Source organism: Microcaecilia unicolor, chromosome 1, assembly GCF_901765095.1.
Source record: "Microcaecilia unicolor chromosome 1, aMicUni1.1, whole genome shotgun sequence".
NCBI lineage: Eukaryota > Metazoa > Chordata > Amphibia > Gymnophiona > Siphonopidae > Microcaecilia > Microcaecilia unicolor.
Genome location: NC_044031.1, coordinates 278,207,772 through 278,231,464, shown reverse-complemented (window position 1 = coordinate 278,231,464; position 23,693 = coordinate 278,207,772). Strand labels below are relative to the sequence as shown.

General features: G+C 44.5%; 1 protein-coding gene across 5 annotated transcripts in view; it reads right to left on the bottom strand.

Moving 5' to 3' along the window:
• RBFOX2 (RNA binding fox-1 homolog 2) overlaps positions 1-23,693 on the bottom strand; it is a 769,335-nt gene that overhangs the window by 561,890 nt on the left and 183,752 nt on the right. Inside the window, exon 1 of one of the 5 annotated variants that reach the window (XM_030206987.1) lies at positions 21,840-22,092. The exons of the other annotated variants lie outside the window; for them this stretch is intronic. Coding sequence (XP_030062847.1) covers positions 21,840-21,866 — 27 coding nt within the window. The 5' untranslated portion in view covers positions 21,867-22,092. Of the gene's footprint in view, positions 1-21,839; positions 22,093-23,693 lie in introns of those variants that run through there. 5 annotated transcript variants of the gene reach the window in all.

The window sequence follows — 23,693 nt, the reverse complement described above, 5'->3', positions numbered from 1 at the left end:
AGAGATTTGTATGCTTAATACTTATTTGGTCTTTCAAAAGGCTTTTAACAAATATGTAACATTCAAGCATTAGACAGTTGAGGATGTTATGTTGTAATTCCTGGATTATTGTTTTTATCTACAAAATATAGTTGCTATCTTGATAAGGTTCTTAATATTTTGATATCTAGCAAATGTGTATTATTCAAGGTTAATATAATACGATCGGTAGATTGTAATTCCCGAGGTATTGTTTTCCAATTCTTGAAATTGTAATCTACAATGAAATAAGATTTGCATAACACAGCTCCATAAACCTCCTGTGATAAATAAGTAAAACTAACTTTAAAACGATGGAAGGAAACTGCTAGAATGGCTATTGTGAAACTATTTGCAACATACAGTATTTAAAATTGACAAAACTTTGGTTAATAATAGTGTTTTCTTTGTATGCTTCCTGTGATTTTGCAGGCCGCATAAAATTCTGTGGCAGGCTGAAGGTTGCCCACCCCTAGTTTAGAGAATTGGCCATTTAGCCCTACTTTGTTTTCTATTCTTTAACCAGATCCAAATCCAGAACAGGATGTTGCCTCCTATCCCATGCTAGTAGTCCCTGTGACCTTCCTTTTAATTAAAAAATAAAAATGAACTGCTTCATCGTGCGACACACAGTAATAGCAACTGTAAAAACTTACATGTAAGTATGAGGTATTAAAAAATTCTCTCTCCCCCCCCCCCCCCCCCCAAGCATTTCTTTTCGTGCAGCTTGCAGGCAAAAAGTCATGTCAAATTTGTATTTGTGCCAAACCCGCTGCAAAGGGATTTGTCCAATCTGAAAATAATGTGAAATTAGTTGCCACTCAGAACATCACAGCAGTGCTGCAGCACACTTTCTAATAATTTTGTTTGGGGGGAAAAATGCAACAATAGTTAAAAGTGCCAGAAGTATTTTTAACAATCCAGTAATAACTGCCACTTGTGGCTCACTGCAGTGTACCAGGGATGGTCAACAGTGAAAGCCATAGCTGCCCCACAGTACTTGGAGTTTTGTAAAATTGCACTGGCTTCCAGCAGAGAGGCCAGGGTCATTTTTAAGTTGGTTCGCTTCCTGTTTAAAAATCTGAATGGTCTGGCACCAAATTATTGGAATGATCATTTTCAATTTCCCATGGTGCAAAAGGGCAAGACCTAATGGAGATACATTTTTTACTTTCCGTCAGCCAGGGGGAAAAGGATATTTCATCTCTTTCAATTTATTTTGGCATTTCAGCCAGCCAAACATTGGAAAAGGCTAAAGGTTTTGTTTAACTCTACTTCATCGTACTCTTTTAGGAAAAAAGGTTAAAACCCTATTTCAAAGATACGTTCTGGTTTCTGTCCCTTAGGGCTCTGTTTACTAAGCAGCATTATAGGCGTTAACGTTTTTAACGTGCGTTAAATATTCATGCGCGTTAACCATATATGTGCCTACAATATCCCTATAGGCGCCTGCATGGTTAGCATACGCGCTAACTGTAGGCATGCTAAAAACACTAACGCACCTTGGTAAACAGGGCCCTTAATTTGATGATATTTTTAATTCCCATATGATTGTCTTTGGTTTCTTGTACTCATGTTACTCGCTTAGAACAGCTAAGGTATTAGGTTATAAGACCAGTTTTTTATTAATATTATTATTATACAGTTTAATTCCCATAACACATCAGTAAAAATTTTACAACTGGCAAAACTAGCATCAGGCTGAAATCTCAGAATATCCACTTATTTTATGGAGCTATACACATATATTAAACAAGCAAGCATTGAAATGACAGATGAGATTTAATATGGTCATGGTACAGGAAAGAGTACAAAAATCAGAAACCAAATATGGCATATACTGAGAAGGAATGTACAGGGGACAAATGGTGATTATGAATACAAGAAGGACATTTAATTTAGAATATAGCATTTTGGGTCCCATTCCTACAGAGAATATCCAAATTCAAGAAAATACACATAAAAAAGTACCACTAGACAAATAAGGGTGACAAACTTATCTATGCTAAAATATTTAAACTTGTGCTATATTTTCAGGGTGAAAAAAAACAACAGAGAAGGTTAATCATATATAAAATAAAATCAATGACCCTTTCAAGAAAATCTATTAAGCTAGAACTTAACTTGAAAACGGAAATGAGGAAGATGGTTAGAAAATACCAAAAGGGACAGCTGCAAAGATTAAGAGTTTTACATCAGCATCTCAGATAGCGCTGGAGAACAGCAGGCTGTCTTGGTACATGTGGGTACCAATGACATAGGAAAATGTGGGAGTGAGTTTCTGGAAGCCAAATTTAGGCTCTTTGGTAGAAAGCTGAAGTCCAGATCCTCCAGGGTAGCATTTTCAGAAATGCCCCCCGTTACACGCCCAGGACCAAAGAGGCAGGCAGAGCTCGGAAGTACCAATGTGTGATTCAGACCATGGTGTATGGATGAGGGATTTAGATTTGTAAAGAACTAGGCAACATTCTGGGAAAGGGGGAGACTGCTCCAAAAGCATGGACTCAGGCTGCTGGCACTAACTTTTAAACTACAATGGAAGGGAAAGCCAACAGTCGCCCAGGAGCGCATGGTTCAGTGTGGAGTATATTTGAAGGATACTACAGAAACAGGACATTTAGGGAATCCCAGTAGAGGTTGCAACAATGCTGAAAGAAAGTCAGGTGTGTTTAAGAAGAGAGCACGGAAAAGGATTGACATTATCCCCGTCAACTTCTAAGCAGCTTGTAGATGCAAGGAAAAAACACAAGTGCCTATACATAAATGCTAGAAGCCTAAAAAATAAGCTGGGAGAGTTGGCACTAAATTATGAGGTAGCTATAATCGGCATCTCAGAGACTTGGTAGAAAGAGGACAATTAATAGGACACTTAACAGGGTACAAATTGTATAATAATGATAGAAAGGATCAAATTCTATTCTCCAGGTCGGAGGCACGCAGCCATGAGAGTCTGCGCATCACCACACCTTGAGCAGCGGCCCTGGACGCAACATCAAAGGTGTCATACACCCCTCTGGCCAGGAATTTTCTGCACGCCTTCAGCTGCCTGACCACCTCCTGAAATGGCTTGGCTTGCTCAGGGGGGAGCTTGTCCACCAAGCCCGCCAACTGCCGCACATTGTTCCGCATGTGTATGCTCATGTAGAGCTGGTAGGACTGAATGTTGGCCACGAGCATAGAAGAATGGTAGGCCTTCCTCCCAAAGGAGTCCAAGGTTCTAGAGTCCTTGCCCGGGGGCGCCGAAGCATGCTCCCTAGAACTCTTGGCCTTCTTTAGGGCCAAATCCACAACTCCAGAGTCGTGAGGCAACTGAGTGCGCATCAGCTCTGGGTCCCCATGGATCCGGTACTGGGACTCGATCTTCTTGGGAATGTGGGGATTAGTTAGAGGCTTGGTCCAGTTCGCCAGCAATGTCTTTTTGAGGACATGATGCATGGGTACTGTGGACGCTTCCTTAGGTGGAGAAGGATAGTCCAGGAGCTCAAACATTTCAGCCCTGGGCTCGTCCTCCACAACCACCGGGAAGGGGATGGCCGTTGACATCTCCCGGACAAAGGAAGCGAAAGACAGGCTCTCAGGAGGAGAAAGCTGCCTTTCAGGAGAGGGAGTGGGATCAGAAGGAAGACCCTCAGACTCCTCGTCAGAGAAATATCTGATGTCCTCTTCCTCTTACCACGAGGCCTCACCATCGGTGTCAGACACAAGTTCACGGACCTGTGTCTGCAACCGTGCCCGGCTCGACTCCGTGGAACCACGGCCACGGTGGGAGCGTTGAGAGGTAGACTCCCTCGCCGCACCGACGAAGCTCCCTCCGCCGACGTAGTCGGGGAGCCTTCCTGGGAGGCTACCGCAGTCGGTACCGCAAGCGGCACCAATGTCGGAGACCTCACCCCGGGCAATGGGCCAGCCGGCGCCTCGCTCGACGGTACCGGCGGCGCAAGCACCCCCGGTACCGGAGGGGTAGGGCGCAACAGCTCTCCCAGGATCTCTGAGAGAACGGCCCGGAGGCTCTCGTGCAGAGCGGCTGTGGAAAAAGACATGGAAGCCGATGCAGGAGTCGATGTCAGAACCTGTTCCGGGCATGGAGGCTGTTCCGGGCTGTCCAAAGGGGAGCGCACCGACCCCTCTTGAACAGAGGGCGAGCGGTCCTCCCGGTGCCGATGCCTACTGGGTGCCGACTCCCTCGGCGACCCAGAGCTCTCGGTGCCGACACGGGAAGGGGACCGGTGACGATGCTTCTTCGACTTTTTGGGACGAAGCATGTCACTGGAGCTTCCCGGCACCGACGAGGACGTAGAATCCAGCCGTCTCTTCCTCGGGGCCGAGGCCGAAGGAGGTCGGTCTCGGGGGGGCTGTACCGCAGGAGCCCTCAGGGTAGGGGGAGACCCACCCGAAGGCTCACCGCCACCAGCAGGGGAATGGACAGCCCTCACCTGCACTCCAGACGAAGCACCACCGTCAGATGACATCAGCAGACGAGGAGGCCTCGATACCACCGACGCCGACGCAGCCCTCCGATGTCGCCCCGATGCAGAGGGCCGATGCCTCGATGCACTCGATGCAATCGGGGGCGAAGATGAAGGTCCGGGCGCCGACGATACTCCCGGTGCCGATGCCGACGAAGAGACCGAGAACAAAACGTTCCACTGGGCTAATCTCGCTACCTGAGTCCGCTTTTGCAAAAGAGAACACAGACTACAGGCCTGCGGGCGGTGCCCAGCCCCCAGACACTGAAGACACGATGCGTGCCTGTCAGTGAGCGAGATTACCCGGGCGCACTGGGTGCACTTCTTGAAGCCACTGGAAGACTTCCATGTCATGGGCAGAAAAATCGCGCCGGCGAGATCAAAACTCGAAATGGCGAAAATGGCACCACAAAAATAGGGGGAAGAAAACTTCGAACCGAGGCCTAAATAGGGCCTACCCCGACGACGAAAGAAAACTTACCGGGGCAAAACTAGAAGTACAGGAAGGGAGCAGACCGAAAAGGTCTCCTTCCGACACTCTTTTTTTTTTTTTTTTTTTTTAAAGCGAAGTCGAAAAACGACGCGCGAGGTCAACTTTCGGGGCGCGAACAGCGAAACACGACCGTACCGAGCGCGGACAAAAGAAGACTGGCCGGCACAAGCCGGTTCGGGCGGGAAGACGGCCGCGCATGCGCGGTGCGCATCGGCGCAAGGACTAGCAAAGGACTTTGCTAGAAAGTGTTCCGATTGGAGGGGCTGCCGTGGACGTCACCCATCAGTGAGAACAAGCAGCCTGCTTGTCCTCGGAGAAAATAAATTACACATGAAACAGCAGGATGGAATCATTATGGATAGAAATTCCATGTGTGAAGGGAAGTATTATTCTTGTAGGGCTGTACTACCATCCATTGGGACAGAACAAACAGACAAATGAAATGTTTACAGAAATTAGGAAAGCTGGCAAATCAGGCAATAGTATAATAGGCAATTTTAATTACCCCAATATTGACTGGATAAATGTTACACCAGGTAGCGCCAGGGAGAAAAATTTCTAGATGTAATAAATGACTGCTTCTTGGAGCAACTGGTCCAGAAACCACAAGAGGAGCAGCCATTTCAGATCTAGTCCTTGGTGGCATGCAGGGCATAGTATGAGAGGTAATGGTCTTGGGTCCCCTGGGAAATAGTGATCATAACATGATCAAGTTTGAGCTACTATCTGGAATGAAGCCACAAAGGAAATCTACTGTAGCTGCATTTAATTTTCAAAAGGGTGACTATTATAAAATGAGGAAAATAGTTACAAAGAAGCTAAAAGGACTGGCTGCTTAAGGTTAGGATACTAAATAAGGCATGGATGTTCAAAAAAATATCATCTTAGAAGCTCAAACTAGATGCACTGCACAGATTAACAAAGGTGGAAAGAAGAGAAAATGACAGCCAACATGGTAAAAAGGTAAGTGAAAGAGGCTATTACAGCCAAAAGAATGTCCTTCAAAAAATGGAAAAGGACTCAAATGAAGAAAATAACAAAACATAAGCAATGGCAACTTAGATGCAAAGCACTGATAAAGAAGGCTAAAAGAGACTATGAAGAGAAACTTGCCACAGAGGCTAAAAAGAACTCGCAGTAATTACTTTTTCAGATACATCAGCCTGTGAGGGAATCCATGGGACCATTAGATCACGAAGTAACAAAAGAGGCACCCATGGAGCACAGGGCCATAGCAGAGAAACTGAATTAATTCTTTGCTTCAGTCTTTACAGAAGAAAATGTAAGAGATCTACCTGTACCAGAAGTGGTTTTTAAGGGCGATGGTACAGAGTAACTGAAAGAAATCTCGGTGAACCTGGAAGATGTACTGAGCCAAATCAACAAGTTAAAAAGCAGTAAATCACCTGGACCGGATAGCATACATCCAAGGAGACTCAAAAAGCTCAAACATGAAACTGCTGATTTGCTGTTATTATGTAACCTACGTTAAAATCGTCTGTAGTACCAAAGATTGGAGGGTGGCCAATGTAATGCTGATTTTTAAAGAGGGCTCCAGGGGGTATCTGGGAAATTACAGACCGGTAAGCCCATCAGTGCTGGGCAAAATAGTGGAAACTATTATAAAGAATATAATTACAGAACACATAGACACGCTTTCTTTGAAAGCGTGAATAAACATGTGGATAAAAGTGAGCCGGTTGATGTTGTGTATCTAGATTTTCAGAAAGCTTTTAACACAGTTCCTCATAAAAGACTCCTGAGAAAATTAGAGTCATGGGATAGGAGGCAATGTTCTGGTGGATTAGGAATTGGTTACTGGACAGAAAACAGAGGGTAGGGTTAAATGGCAATGTCTCTGAAAGGAGGAGGGTGAATAATGGAGTGATGAAGGGATCAGTATTGGGCTCGATGCTATTTAACATATTTATAAATGATATGGAAATTGGAATGGCAAGTGAGGTGATTAGATTGGCAGTTGACACAAAACTATTCAATGTTGTTAAAACACATGCGGACTATGAAAAAGACCCTTACAAAATTGGAAGGCTGGGCATCCAAATGCTACTACTACTATTTAGCATTTCTATAGCGCTACAAGGCGTACGCAGCGCTGCACAAACATAGAAGAAAGACAGTCCCTGCTGAAAGAGCTTACAATCTAATAGATAAAAAATAAAGTAATCAAATCAATTAATGCGTACGGGAAGGAAGAGAGGAGGGTAGGTGGAGGTGAGTGGTTACGAGTCAAAAGCAATGTTAAAGAGGTGGGCTTTCAGTCTAGATTTAAAGGTAGCCAAGGATGGGGCAAGACTTAGGGGCTCAGGAAGTTTATTCCAGGCGTAGGGTGCAGTGAGACAGAAGGCGAGGTCTGGAGTTGGCAGTAGTGGAGAAAGGAACAGATAAGAAGGATTTATCCATGGAGCGGAGTGCACGGGAAGGGGTGTAGGGAAGGACGATGGCAGATGAAATTTAATGTGGATAAATGCAAAGTGATGCACATTGGAAAGAATAATCCAAATCATAGTTACTTGATGCTAGGGTCCACTTTGGGGATCAGCACTCAAGAAAAAGATCTAGGTTGTGTTGTAGATAATACATTGAAATCTAGCATGCTAGGAATTATTAGGAAAGAGATGGTAAAAAGTCCAAAAACACTATAATGCCTCTGTATCGCTCAATGGTGCAACCTCACCTTGAGTACTGCATTCAGTTCTGGTCGCCGTATCTCAAAAAACATATAGCAGGATTAGAAAAGGATCAAAATGATAAAGGGGATGGACTCTTCTCATAGGAGGAAAGTCTAAAGAGGTTAGGGCTCTTCAGCTTAGAAGAGACACGGATGAGGGGAGATATGATTGAGATCTACAAAACCCTGAGCAGTGTAGAACACAAAAGTGAATTTATTTTTTTTTTTACTACTTTCAAAAGTACAAATACTAGCAGACACTCAAGGAAGTTACAAGGAAATACTAAAACAAATAGGAGGAAATATTTTTTCACTCAATGGTTACGCTCTAGAACTCTTTGCCGGAGGATGTAGTAACAGTAGTTTGTGTATCTGGATTTTAAAAAGTTCCTGGAGGAAAAGTCCATAGTCTGCTATTGACAGACATGGTGAATAGACATGCTTGCCTGGGATTGGTAGCATGGAATGTTGCCACTATTGGAGTTTCTGCCAGGTACTTGTGACCTGGCTTGGGCATTGTTGGACTACTGGTGTGACTCAATATGGCTTTTCCTATGTAGTTAAAAGGACCCTTAAATTAAAAAATAAAAATGGCAAAAATAGAAAGCAGCATAAGCACTGGCAAGTTAGATAAGACAGGCAAGAAATCTGAAAAAGTTTGCCATAGTGCAAAATCTCATAATAAAATAAACACTTTTTCTGGTACATTGGAAGAAAAAGCTTGTGAGGGAGTTAGTAGAACCTGTAGATGTCAAGGGGTAAGAGAGGCACTCAAGGAGGACAATGCCATAGCAGGGAGACTAATTATTTGCTTTGTTCTTTTCTGAGGAAGATATAAAGGACATGCCCATGCTGGAAATGTTAACTATGACAGTATGCAGGAACTGAAACAAATCTCAGTGAACATGGAGGATGTAATACAGCAAAGAGCAGCAAATCACAGACCAAAAGGTATATGCCCAAGGGTACTGAAAAACTCAAAATGAAATTAAATTACAGAGCAATTATTAATTTACCTACTACTAACATTTTGTACAATACCTGGAGTTTGTAGGGTGGTCAACTATTGGTGATCTAGGATACTACAGAGAAGTGAGCCTGAAATTAGTGGGGGGAGAAAAAAAAGAGCTATAATAAAAAATAAAATTACTGAATACATGTAATACAGGGCAAAGCAAACACGGACTTAGTCGAGGGAAGTCTTGTCTCTCCAATTTGCTACTTTTTTTGAAGGTGTGATTGAGCATGTGTCTAGAGGTGAAACACTTGATATAGTGCAGTGATGGCGAACCTTTCAGAGACCGAGTGCCCAAACAGCAACCGAAAATCTAATTATTTATCGCAAAGTGCCAACAGGGCAATTTAACCTGAATAACAGAACTTTAAAAGCATTTGGCATGCTTTTGAATAATTAATGTGATTTTTGCTGTTGCATACATGCTGCACAAATTTCTGCGTGTTCAAGACTGAGTCTACAAAAAAACTAAATAAAATAAAAATAATATGAAACTCCCAACACAAATCTATCCCTATACCAAAAATAGCTAACACTATGATATTCTTACAGACAAGCCTCCAGTGAACAACAAGTATATACTAGTAGAGGAGAAAAAAATAAAAAAAAATTTTCATTATAAATCATTTCTGTAAGCTGTTACAGCTCCAGTATACCCAGTGCAAAATAAGACAGCAGACGTAAATTCTCAATTTGGCCATATTCCAAACACTAAAATGAAAATAAAATGATTTTTTTTCTACCTTTGTTGTCTGGTGACTTTGTTTTTCTATCCATATTGGTCCCAGTCTCTGATTCTGCTGTTCTCTATCTTTTTCTCTTAACTCCGTTTCCAGGGCTTCCTTTCCATTTATTTCTTTACTTTCCTCCTTCCTTCTTCATTTCTTGCCCTCCATCCATAAGTAAAAGCTGGGTCCTCCTCTGTGGAATTGACTGGAGGAGGTATAATGTGGATCCAGCTTTTGCCTATTTTCTCCATCCATGTGCAGTTTTTCTCCCCCGTGCCCTCCCCTCCATCCACCCATGTCCAGCAACCCCCCTTTCCCATCTGCCCTCCCCTCCTGCCACCCATGTCCAGCAACCCATGTCCAGGGATTCTTTTCTCTCCCCCTACCCCCCCTCCAGTCACCCATACCCAGCGATTGTTCTCTCTCCCCTGCCCTCCCATCCACCCATGCCCAGCAACCCTCCTCTCCCCCCTGCCCTCCCCTCCAGCCACCCATGTCCAGCGATTCTCTTCTCTCCCCCTGCCCTCCTCCAGCCAGCGATTTGTCCTCTCTCCCCTGCCCCCCCTCCAGCCACCCATACCCAGTGATTGTCCTCTCTCCCCTGCCCTCTCCTCCATCCACCCATGTCCAGCAACCCTCCTCTCCCCCCTGCTCTCCCCTCCAGCCACCCATGTCCAGCGATTGTCCTCTCTCCCCTGCCCCCCCTCCAGCCACCCAGGTTGTTCAGTGGATTCTTTGGGGCAGGCAGGAAAGATCCCTAATCTTTCCTGCCCACTGCCGGTGCTGACTTTCCTGCAGCGCTACTGCATCGCTCTTCAGCAGAAGTTTCGGCGGCCATTTTTAAAGAGCGATCCGGCAGTGGGCAGGCAAAACTGGGGATCTTTCCTGCCTGCCCCGAAGAATCCACTGGGCAGCCGGACGGTAAAAAAGCGTGCCAGCAGTTCTACTCTGGCTGAGGCGACAGCTTGCGTGCCCTCTCTGGCACGGGTGCCATAGGTTCGCCACCACTGATATAGTGTATCTGGCTTTTCAGAAAACATTTGATAAAGAAACTCACGAGACTCTCCTGAGGAAATTAAAAAGGCATGATAGAAGGTACTGTGTTATTATGGACTGGGAACTGGTTATAAGATAGAAAACAGAGAGTGGGACTAAACAGTCAGTTTTCTCAAGGCAGAAAGGTGACTACTGGTGTGCCCCAAGAATCTATACTGGGACTGATGGCGCTCATTTGTTTGTTTTTTACATATTTATAAATGATATGGAAATGAGAAAAAATGAGAGAGGTGATCAAATTCTGCAAATGACACAAGATTATTCAAAAGATTTATTTTCCACACTTTCTTTCGGATTCTAGGCGGATTACAACATTACATCCATAATCCAATACATTTAAAACAATACAAACTTTAAAATACCAAAAAAATTCAATTCTACACTGAAAATTTCAAAATATTAATTCATAAAAGTAAAACAACCTAACTATAGGCCTGACAAAATAAAATCTTAAGAGAAACTTTAAAATCTTTCAGTTCTTTCAAAGAGCAGACATCCAATGGTAACTCATTCCACATTTTGGGTTCTGCTACATAAAACAGATATGTTCTCTTCCACATATATCATGTGAAAAGATAAGCAGTTGCTCAACGTAAACAGTGAGATGGCTGATGCAAATGCAAAGTTGATAAAACAACCGGATGAAATTTAATATGGACAAATGCAAAGAAATGCTTGTTGGAAAGTACAGTCCAAATAATTGCTATGTGATTCTATATATCAGGAGACATCATCCAGGATAATGATCTAGAAATTATCTTGGACAATACACGGGCATCCTCTGTTCAGTGTGCAACAGCAAATTAAAAAAAAAAAATGCAAATAGAATATTTCTTTCCTAACAAAGACTTGGAAACAGAATATCATAATGTTTTTGTAGGAGTATTTTGTGCAATACTAGTTACCACATTTCAAAAACAATATAAGGGAATTGAAAACGTACAGAGAACCGTTATCAAAACAATAAAGGGAATGAACAACTTCTGCTATGAAGAAAGGCTACAGAGGTTAGGGCTTTTCAGCCTAGGGAAAGACATCTGAAAGAAGAAACGATAGAGGTCTACAAAATCCTAAGTGGAGTAAAACAGGTAAATGTGAATCGATTGTTTACTCTTTCAAAAAGTACAAAAACTAGGCACATGTCATTAAGTTACTATGTGGCAAATCTAAAATAAGAACATTTTTCACTTACACATACATGTATAAATACAGCAAGCACTGGAATTTTTTTTGCCATAGGATATGCAAAAGCAGTTATAACTGGATTTAAAAAAAGGTTTGGACAAATTCCTGGAGGAAAAGTCCATAAACCATCTGCTGCTGACCTCTGAGGGTAAGCCATATGGAGTCTACTTTTGAAGGCTGTATCTTACCAAGGACATAAAAAGACAAAGCCATTCAGAGGAAAGTGACCAAAATGGTATGGGGTCTATGCCAGAAAATGAATGAGAAAAAACTAAAGACAAATTATGAATAAACTGGAGGAAAGTAGAGAGAGTACAAAATATTTCCACTCACAGTAGAGCTTAACTTTCACATCTGAAAAAATATTAAAGAGAGATGTAACAGGAGTAAGGTGGGGTAGTCTGCACTGGACATCAGTTACAACTATGCTGGTCTTTATCTGCTGTCATCCACTATGTAACTATTTGGGGTTCTGCCAGGTACTTATGACCTGGATTGGCTATGGTTGGAAAACAGAACACTAGGCTTGAAAGTACTTTGATCTGACCTAGTATGGCAATTTTTATGTTCTTAACAGGAAATCACACCATACAGGGAGTAAGCAAGAAGGAAGGGTAGACACTATTACAAGCAGCTGAGAGTACAGTTACAAACTAGAGACAAGAGGAAAGGGGGGGAAAAAAAAAAGACTGCAGCATCAGCTCTAACACTTATTCAAACTGAAGATCAGAGAGAAAAACCAAAGACTTAATTGCAGATTTAAAGCATGGATATAACCTCTTGGCCCTGAACAGTTGAAACAAAGAGTTCCATAATGAGGGGGCAGGCTAACAGCAGGGAATATGAAAAGTTATTTCAAGACTAATTACTGCTGGGGGGGAGGGGGAAGAGAGATGCAGAGAAGCTTGTTTTGGGAAAACAGGACAGAAACAGTGTACAACATATAAGGCTGAAGAACTGTTGTGCAGAGCATGATGAATAATCAACAGAATTTTAATGAGGTAAGAAATTAATTTCTCATCATAGAATTGAACACCACTGAATGGAAATTTAAAAAAAAAAAAAAAAAGGATAGCAATGCATTAGACATTACGACCCAGATGACTAAAACTTAAGCAATATGCTTTTTATACTGGTTAGAGCCAGTTGAGCGAGCAGAGTTCAGCAACACATGACCAAAGGGGCTCTGTGGTTTCTTTTCCCATCTAGCAGCTAATGATAATTGTATGCAAAACTATTATAATGAGCTGGTTACTATTCAAATTTGCATTCCGAGTGATGCACAGAAAAGACAGCCTACCATAACGATAAAGCTTTCACAGGTGGTCAGGAACTGTCGGTAATGCTGTTTCCTTCCCAATACTGCAGAAATAGCAGCTGCCTATTGGCCGAGCGCTATGGCATCTGTAGCTCCCCCTCCACCCTGCTCGCCAAGCAGCCCTTCGCTCTCTCCTTCAACTGGCTTGCTTGCTTCCTTCCCCCCCATCAACACCAGCTCCACTGTTGTCAAGGGCCATTGGGCAGGTCTGGCTGCAGGAAAGGGAGTGCTGCAGAGGAAACAGCTGGCAACAATTAAAAAAAACATTTGAGAAAATAAAGCTACACACTGTTTTCATACACACAGCTTGTATGTCATATATGAAAGACTTCTGCAGCATGCACAGAGGAGCCACTTAGCGATTGGCTGTTCTGCGCATGCTCAAGTGACCGATTGCCTTCCCGAGCTGCTCACTACTTTTGCGAGCAGCCTATTTGCATCCCGGTTTGAGCATCCTTCACCATTTCCAATTCGGTATTTTACCGAGTTGGAAACAGCAATCAGTGCTTTAACAGGACTTTGATGCATCTACCTCTGCATGGCTTATTTAAATTTTAGCAACAAGAATTTAAACTGAAAAAGAGTAGTTTTCTAATGGTTACAGCAGTAGGCTGAGAGTCAGAAAAGCCAAGGTTAAAACCGCTTTTCTCCCACTAGAGGTTCTGGTGACCTTGGGCAAGTCAGTTAAATTTTGCCTCAGAAAGGTCATCTGGGACAATTACTTTGACTGTGACTATGCTCTCCTGGAGCCAGTAAAAAGCTCATCCCTTGCTTTGATTGGGGAGCCAGCTGTGGCTTCTGAGGGCGAGACTGACGAGGGTGAGAAGGCGGCAGAAATCTATGCCTTTGAGAGTAGTAGGTCCATCGCATAGGACCACTTGAAAATCTCCTAGTAGAGGAGGATACACCAGCAGAATGCAAAGAGAAGTACTGGAAGAGGTCAGCGACCTCCTCCACCTTGTTCTGAAAAAGATTAGCTCCTCAGCAAGGTACATCCGCTAATTACTCCCGGTTCTAGGTCAGACACATGCAGCCATGGGAGTCTGCACAGACTCACCCCATACCCATGGCAGAGAGACTGGACGCAATGTAAAAAGTGCCATAAGTGCCCTTGTCAAATACTTTCTGCACTCCAGCTGCTTACCGGTCAACTGGTGAAGCTCAGCAGCCTGCTCCTAAGGGAGAAAATCTGTGAGACTAAGAGTACTGCATAGCAAAGACTTCAACTAGATGCTCACGTGAGCAATAAGCATTGAGGCCTGATAAACCTTCCTTGCAAACAAGTTTAATGTCCGAGCGTCTCTACCTGGGGGAGCCGAGGCACGAGTCTTGGAACTCCTGGCTCGTTTGAAAGTGGATTCAACTACCAGAGAGTGGTGAAGAAGCTGAGCCCTCTTAAATCCATAAGCCTTATAGATACAATGCTGCTTATCCACTTTCTTAGGTGCGACCTGCACTAAGAGAGGAGAGTCCCAGTTCTTCATCAGTGCATCTTTAAGGACAGGGTGCAATGGAACCATGACCTCTTCCTTAGGAGGCAACTCATAATCCAGGACAGATAACATCTCTGCCCTGGGCTCCTCCTCCATCTCCAACTTAATTGGGATGGCCAAAACCATCTCCATCACTAAACCAATGAAAGAGACCCTCAAGTGGAGATTTACATCTCTCTTGAGGTTGAGAGAGATTAGAAGGGACCTTCTGAAAAGTAATGAGGATCCTCTTCTGAGTACCATGAGCAGTTCCAATCAGACTCCTCACAGACTAAGCAGAGTAAGTCTGCTGCCTGCTCTGGCTCAGTTGGACTACAGCCACACCCCAAAGCAGTGGTGTACCTTGGGTAGTTGACACCCGGGGCCGGTCATTTTTTAACACCCCCCTCCAAAATCCAGTACTAGGCATACCGAGAATACAAAACACTCAGGACATATAGAGCAATTCTACCACACCATAACCAGTCATTTCTACGAGTCACACAAGGAAAAAGAAAGCATCTTAAACACTACAGTGAGCACTAGAACATCAATTCACCTATTGTAAAACGAAACCAGACAGAATAGTACAGATCGTCAATCCTGCACAGTCGATGCCAACTGAAAGTCATGTCTTTTTCACAAATACAGATACACCCTAATCCACTATAGAACAAGTAATCATAAACTTTCTATTTAGACAAAAATTAAACTGAACCCCCAAGATGCCAGACTCTGCATACAATGCAACACCACAGAAACAGAAAATGTCCCCTTGTACTGTGCAAAATATAAAGACAGCAGATGTAAATTTGAAAAAAAAAAAACACAAATATCAATCACCACTTTACAAATTAACAAATAGAAATAAAACGAATGTAGAAAATAAAATACCATTTTATTGGACTAATACATTTAGCTGTCAAGAGGCCAAAACCTTCCTCCTCAGGTCAATACAGTATAGTGTGTTACAGTGTCCTATTCTGACCTGAGGAAGGGGGTTTTGTTATCTGAAAATTAGTCAAAATTTGTCCAATAAAAAGATTACCTTATTTACATGTTCTATTATAAACATTTATTAGCACAGCTACAATACTACTTTATCCTAAAGCAAAAAAAATAAAAAATATATATTTTATTTACAGTTTGTTGTCTCTAGTTTCTGCTTTCCTCATCTTCTTTTCACTGTCTTCTTTCCATCCATCATCTGTCTTCGTTCTTTCTCTGCCATCCAGTGTCTGCCCTCCCTCTCTCCCCCTTCCATCCAGTGTCTGCCCTCCCTCTCCCCCCCCCCATCCATCCAGGGTCTGCCCTCCCTCACCCCTCCATCCATCCAGGGTCTGCCCTCCCCTCTCCTCCCCCATCCATCCAGGGTCTGCCCTCCCTCTCCTCCCCCATCCATCCAGGGTCTGTCCCCTCTCTCTGCTCCTTTTTTCAGGCCCCAATTCCAGCCCTCTTATCCCACCTATCCCTAGTTCTAGCCCCTGCCCACATCTCCCACTTGCCCCCCCCTTTTCAGCCCCGCTATCCCACCAGTCCGCAGTTTCAGCCCCAGCCCTTTTCTCTCACCAGTCCCGAGCTTCAGCCCCAGCCACTTCTCTCTGTCCCCTTTTCAGCCCCCAGTCTCAGCCCTGCCCCTTTTCAGCCCCCAGTTCCAGTACTAGCCCCCTTATCCCACCTACCCTCCTTTTCAGCCCCCAGTTCCAGCCCCCTTCATCCACATGCCTTGCATTAGGGACCCCTTTTCAGCCCAGACCCGGCTCCCATTTTCTCGCATAGCCCCTTCCCCACCCCCCTTCTCCCCTCCCCACTCCCCCATCTGAGACCCCCTCCCCACCCCAGTCCCCCATCTGAGACCCCCCTCCCCACGTCCCCTTCTCCCCTCTGAGACCCCCCCCCCCCCCTCTCCCCTGAGACCCCCCCCCTCTGCACCCCAGTCCCCTTTTCCCCTCTGAGGCACCCCTCCCCAGTCCCCTTCTCCCATCTGAAAACCACCTCCCCAGTCCTCCTCTCCCATCTAAACCCCCCCAACCCGACCCACCTTCGTCGAGAGACGACAGCCCTCGTCTCCTGCCTCCATCCTGTGCCTTTAAAGAAAAATCTGAAAAACGGCATGGCAGGCAGCGCTTCGCGTCTGCCCTGCCTGCTTGTAAAAGAAAACAACAGATCTCCTCGTCGACGTCGCACGGAGAGCTGGACCTAGTGAGAGAAGACCAGACGCGAGTCACGACATCGACGAGATTTGCTGCTTTCTTTTACAAGCAGGCAGGGCAGACGGGAAGCGCTGCCTGCCATGCCGCTTTTCAGATTTTTCTTAAAGGCACAGGATGGAGGCAGGAGACGAGGGCTGACTGCAGTCTGCAGCGCCAAAGGAGCACCCCCCACCCACTGACACCTGGGGCGGACCGCCCCACCGCCCCCCCTTGGTAAGCCACTGCCCCAAAGGATGCTGGGGTACAGCTCTACCTTATCACTCCAGGGAAGCTTACGCCCCCCAATGTCGAGAGCTGTAGAGCATAGGTAAATGTCAACACCCAGCAGGTAAGGTATGTAGGAGTCTCAGGAAGAAGCTGGGATTGAGCCACAGCTGGCACAAGCACCTTTGATGTCCGAGCAGTGTGTAGCTGTAGCTTCTGTACCAGCTCCTCCCCGAGCATTGCTCAGTACTGCTCATCAGAAAAGGCTGGGCAAGGGACAGCCTGCGAAAGAGCCGTGTGAAGAGGACCTATGCTTGTGCTTCTTGTGCTCCCCACCCCCGACACTGAGAATCATGGTCCTTCTGTGCCGACGAGGATGGCAAACCTATTTGCATCCTCTGTGTCGGGTCCGATGCTGACCAGTCCCAGGGCCGACTGTCAGTGCCTGATGTCAAGGGAGTTGGAGACCTACTCAATGCTGGTGTACTCTCACCAGTAGTTATGAAAGCCATCGAAGTCAATGCTTCTGATGCCGACAGATTGGCCTTCAAGAAGGCAAAAAAAACTCTTCTGCTGGACCTGACATGCCCTCTATGTCCTGGACTGCATGCTTAAACAGAGAAAACGAGAGTTCGGCTCACAGCTATGCCCAAGGCACCCGATGCTCTAAGTCTGCGGGTCTGACACCAAATCACCCGACCTACATTGGAAGCAGGTCTTGAAGCCACTGGAGGGTTTTCTTTGACATCACAAAAAGTATTGTAACTAATTTATTGAAGTCCTCAATTTTGAACTATAAAAAGGGACAGAGTCCAAATCGAAGTTGGTGCTCAGGCCTAAGCAAACCTATTGTGAAAATAGAAAAAACTTGAAGGGCTGAAAACACCAAGAACTAAAAGGGGAAACAAAAAGAGAATTGGAGAAAAAGAAAATGAGTGGGAACATGGAAAGGCACTGCAAAGGCAGAGAAAATGGCGCTGAGGGAGACCGCAAAGAAACACCCTCCCTCCTCCATGGAAAAACAAAAACGGAGGGACCTGCGCATGCAGGGTGGGACATTAGTACAATTTTCTTGAAACATCTAAACGCTGGCCAGCATCTGCACCAGGCTCTGTTGGAGGACACCATCCACATGTTGAGAATGCAACTGGGCCTGCTTTTCCTCAGAGAAAATGTTTCTGGGGCCTTGAGCAGAGATGAGATTCTAAATTCAAATCCAAAACTTAGTATTTGGATCTTCTCACAGATATTACCATATTCAATCTGTTGAAATAATCATAAATAACCAATAGTAGATTTAAGATGCAGACAGTGGCTGAGGCTTAGTTCCATAAAATCATCATTGGGAACTCCTGACAATTCCCATTATAAAACTCCTCTTTTTTTCTAGATCCCTAAGAGTATAGTGATTTCCTATTGAATAACTCAGAAAGGAGTTCACCTGGAAACTCACCTGATACTGACCTTTCATTCTTACTGTCACTACTACAGTAGTTTCTACTGTTCCCTCTCTTCTTGTAGATGGGTACTGTCTGTATTATCTGTTGCCAATCTGGTGTGAGATACTTAATCTAATAGACTCTGGTGCCTCACTTTTATGTTTTAATAGAATTAATCTGTTTAAATCAAAGTAAAAAGTTAACTGGGAAGCAAAAGGAATGCTTTGCCTGAAAGGCAAAGACAGATTAAATGGCCAAAATTGGTAGCAATGGTGTAGCCATGAGGGGAGGAACTGAGGGGCCTGCCCCACCGCCACAACTGGATTCAAACCTCTGCTGGTTTGGCTGGTGGGGGTCACAAAGCTCTGCTAGAAGAAGCCTTCCTCCAGCACTGTTCACTACTACTCTTGCTCTCCCCCCCCCCCCATGCTCAATTTTATTAAAGCAAAGCTTGCATGCACGGGGGGGGGGGGGGGGGGGGAGCAGCGCATAGCTGAAGTGATGGAGGAAGGCTTCTGCTGGCAGGGCTTGAGGACCCCCAGCCAGCTTGGGTATTTGGGTTGCGGAGGTAGGAGGACAGCAGTGGGGAAGTGGGGCAAAATGCCCCTCCCCCTACTTTGGGCTCAGGCCCACCTCCCAAAATTGAGATCTGGCTACGTGCCTCACAATAGGAATGAGCAGCCCTAGCATATGAGAGTGACCAAGATTAAAATCATATGGGTGCAGACTTATAAATTACCCTATTCTAATTTGTTTGCATGACTTGGGAGGCAGCTAAAGATTATGACTACAATGGTAATGAAACACACATATATATGGTAATCAATCATACTAAGTACATTTATAACATTTCACATCTAAACAGCATATTTCTACTGCATAATTTAAAAAAAAAAAGTTATGTAGATGATTTCAGGGAAACAATATATTTTTGTTATTTGTCACCCATTTACCACATATCAAGAGGCACATTTTCAAAGCACTTCAAACTTTGTAAGTCTAATTGCTTTGAAAATCAGCCCCTAAATGAAACAAAAGGAAATATGTTATAATCAATTTTCAGCCATAATGGGGCCTACTTACTAAATGTTTTCTCATTCTCCGTGGGGAAAAAAGTTTAGTAAAGAAGGTCCTGAGTGTGACTAAACCACTAACTTGTATCCTTATCACATGTGTAACTGTAAACTTTTTTTTTACATTATTTTCCTTAAAATGGCCAAGTCTTTTTCCCTTTCTTTTTAATAAATAATTTCCAAATTACAGTGGCTGTTTACAAACCTCCTTGCCATGGTAGAAATTTCCACATAATTCTCCTAAATGCTAAATATTTTGAAACAGATTGTATATATATATATATATATATATATATATATATTTATCTTAACTTGATAGGGAAAAATAAATATGTATATGTAGTTTTTAGGTCTACATTTCAATTAAAACTTTAATTGCAATTAAAGGTATATTATCCCCCTCCTCCCGTGCCTCCTTGTGACTCTGGGCAAGTCACTTAACTCGCTTGAGACTGTGGGCAGTGGAGAGTTAAGGACTCCTGTTACAAAGCCACAGAAATGATTCTCACACAGCAAAAGCAACAAAGTCCATAGGAATTGAATTGGCACCATCATATTTAATGCGCCAGGAATCACTTTGTAAAAGGAGCCCTGAGTTAAGTGACTTATCCAGAGTCACAAGGAGCTACAGTGGGGGGGGGGGGGGGTGGGGACAACAAATAGCATACCTTAAATTGCTCAATCATGATTACAAAATTTAATCAAAATGCAGACCTAAAATACTAAAGAATAAATAACAAAAAGATAAGAAATTCAATTGAAAAATTACAAATTAAAGAATCTAAAACAGCATACAGAATACCTACAAACAGCCTTACAGTTTTCACAACCTACTTCAGAAAAGATATAGATATATACACACACACACACATAGTATGGTGTTATTATTAAACTGATAGCGTTCTGTATTCAACTATCACAGCAGATTTACGTATATTAAATTACAAACAAAACACTGCAAAGCTAATACAAAACAAAAAAATTATACTATAGGTTTTATTACTATGTTTGGTACATGGTATATGTTTTCTGTATTTAAATGTATGCACTATTATTTGTATGTTGTCTCTTTGTATGTTCCGCCTCTCAATTCCCTGCAGACAGGCTACTTAATGGTCCTCTCCCCAAGACCCAAGCAGGATCTGACAATGCTGTGCCTGACTTCTAACCATGAAACCCATAATTTAGAAACATTGCAGTGGACTGTACATAATTGTATTTCACTGTCCTCTCACACTCCACCTCTCTTGGATTTTAAACTGCAATTTCGGATACAACACAAGAAATCCTAGGTACCAAAAACATCCTTATAAGGACAGTCAGAACCCGATGTAAATCTTCCTTAACACTGCATTAGGAGATGGGATAATCTGATCCATTTCAGCTTGAAATCATGAATGAGAGTGCCCCTTTAATTCTTCAGTATCACAATGATGGTAAATCTTGAACATTCAAGTCTCGTCTTCTCCCACCCAACCAATTCAACCATATTTAAAAATGTTATTGATCCTTGAGATACAACAATAAAAGCAAACTACTACCTCTGCACATTGGGTTGCAAGTGAACTCCATCTCAAACACAACCTGTCTTTTTGCGGTGAAGGGGGCAATAGTGGAGATGTACTCATTGTCGCCTCAGCCCTGTTAGGTGTGCATATGTTTTAAACTGTCCTTGCAGCCATGCTCATCATAACAAAGCAGTTTTACAGTTACTTAAAAATAAAATATTTAAAAGGGCTCAAATATAACTAGATGTTATTTAAAGGGCTGTAGGTGCCAGAGTGCATCAAACTCCCAGCCCTTCTGCTTCTTTCTGATCTGTAGGAAATGGTGTTAAGAAGTCCAATTATGAAATAGCAAAAATTAACCTCTACCTTCCACATTTAAGAGAGGCCTAGAGTTTTAAGTAGACGGTCTCCTTCAATTCCCAAAACCCAATGGTTGTTTACAACCTTTCTTGCAGCACAGAATATCCCATCTCTCCCTCCTCCCGAGAGACACACACACACACGTACGTACATATGTAAGCAAGCGCGCGCGCGCGCACACAAGAAACTGAGTTCTGTGCAAAAACAAGTTAAAATTAGAAAACGATGTAAAGAACCGGATTCCCGAGGCCCCTCCCTCTATCTAACCCAAAATTCCACTTTCAACCTTTAATTTTTGTTCTACCTCCCCCGCCCCTTCCTGCTCAAAGTCAACCTCCGTACCTCTGCAGTCCCCCTCCCATGCTGCACACAGCACAAAGACAAAGGAACGATACTATTCCCTGTAGAGCTAGCTGCAGCTGCTCTGCGCAGGAAACGGGAAACTACCAGAGTGAAATTAAAGACAGAAAAGGCATAACCTGGGGAATGCGGGTATGCCCTCACACTCCCCAGCTTGCCTTAGTGCTACTCCCTACCGCCCCCATCTTTCGACATACCGAGCCAGAAGCCTCGAGAGCCGCGGCTAGCACTCCAGACCATACCTGAGTTACCATTTTCTTTTTCTCCATAAACCAATGCGGCACAGAGAGGTCGAAAGATAAAAGTCTGGCTCCTGAGCCGCCACCGCAGTTGTCTCCCGACCGCCTTCTTTCCTGTGGTACTCCCTTATTGACCTCAAAAGCTGCTTATTTTCTTTTCAAGTATGTTTTTATTCTTCGTTTTCTGCCTTTTCTTCCCTCTCGAGCTATCTTCTTCCTTTCTTTCCCCGTTCTCTCACTCATCCAGATGGCTGGTTTAAGCCCCACCTCCCAAGGCCTGGGATAATTAATCAGAGACGGGCCACGCCTCTCGCACTTTCCCCTCCTCTTCTGCTGCTGTCCGTGCCTCCACCCCACAGCCACGCTCTTCTCAGACTTGCTTCCACAAGGCAGGAAGCAGCCTACCGGGAAGAATGAAGATGTAGTGTTAGATCCTTTGATCTCGCTTCCAAGAGCTTGGATTTTCTAACCTCTCTCTTAGCTCGCAACATTAGTTTTCCTTTTATAAAATACATTTACCTTGTTAGCTTTTCACAGCTACGTTTTTTTTTGTTTTTTTTTACTCTCCCTTTTCTCCATGGGGGACTTCTGGTCACTGCAGTTGTGAACAATAATGAACATATCCTGGACGCTATTAGCAACACTGACCACATCTCCTCCCTGAGGCTATTGCCACTATCCAGCCTTCAATGTAGCCAAGTGGAGGAGTGGCCTAGTGGTTAGGGTGGTGGACTTTGGTCCTGGGGAACTGAGGAACTGAGTTCGATTCCCGGCACAGACAGCTCCCTTGTGACTCTGAGCAAGTCACTTAACCAGGGGCATATCTGTGTGGGGCCTCAGGGGCCTGGGCCCCCACAGATTTTGCGCTGGACCCGCCTACCGCCATCAACCCTCCTCCGCTGCTTACTTTTGCTGGTGGGGGACCCCAACCCCCGCCAGCCGAGGTCCGCTTCCACCTGCCGCTGCCTTAAAAACTACTTCAGCCGGCGGGGGACCCCAAACCCCCGCCAGCCGCCCCGAGGTGTTTAAAATTCATCTTCGGCCTCCGTGGCCGTGCTGCTGTTGATAAGCGCTGTTGAATCCACTTCGGAGTCTGACGTCGTTGTACGTTGTACGTGCTGCGACGTCAGACTCCGAAGTGGATTCAACAGCGCCTATCAACAGCAGCACGGCCACGGAGGCCGAAGATGAATTTTAAACACCTCGGGGCGGCTGGCAGGGGTTGGGGCCCCCTGCCAGCAAAGGTAAGCAACAGCAGCGGGGGAGGGTTGGCGGCGGGAGAGGAGGTGGAGAGAGTCATTGGTGGCGGTGGGGGCTCTGAGAATGGCGGGGGGGGGGGCTAAAATGTGCCCCCTCCCTCTGGCTCTGGCCCCCCCTACCGCCGGAGTCCAGATACGCCCCTGCACTTAACCCTCCATTGCCCCGCATAGCGCCTGCCATGAGTGAGAAAGTGGGGGTACAAATGTAAAAAAAAAAAAAAACCACCCTCCCTACACTTCAATGCTTCTGTTATGGCACCATTCAAGTCTACTACTACAGGTTGGATCCTGAAAACTGGAACTGAGCTAGCTATGGATGTAAGCCAAATCCACCATCTACATCACTCATGGGGGTCCTGTTACACCCTCCCTCTCCTCCTCTATTGCCTGTATCACAATTTGACATCCAGCCCTTGTGTTACCACCACCAGTGCACCATCTTTTTTACTTTCATTCTCCACAATCATCTCTACCTTACATCTCTCTTTCCATCATTATTTTTCCAAACACATTTTAGCATTTTCACTCCTCCAGTTTTCTCTTGCTTTTCATTTGTCTTCCAATCACCTCGACTGCCGCTACCCCCACAACCTCCTCC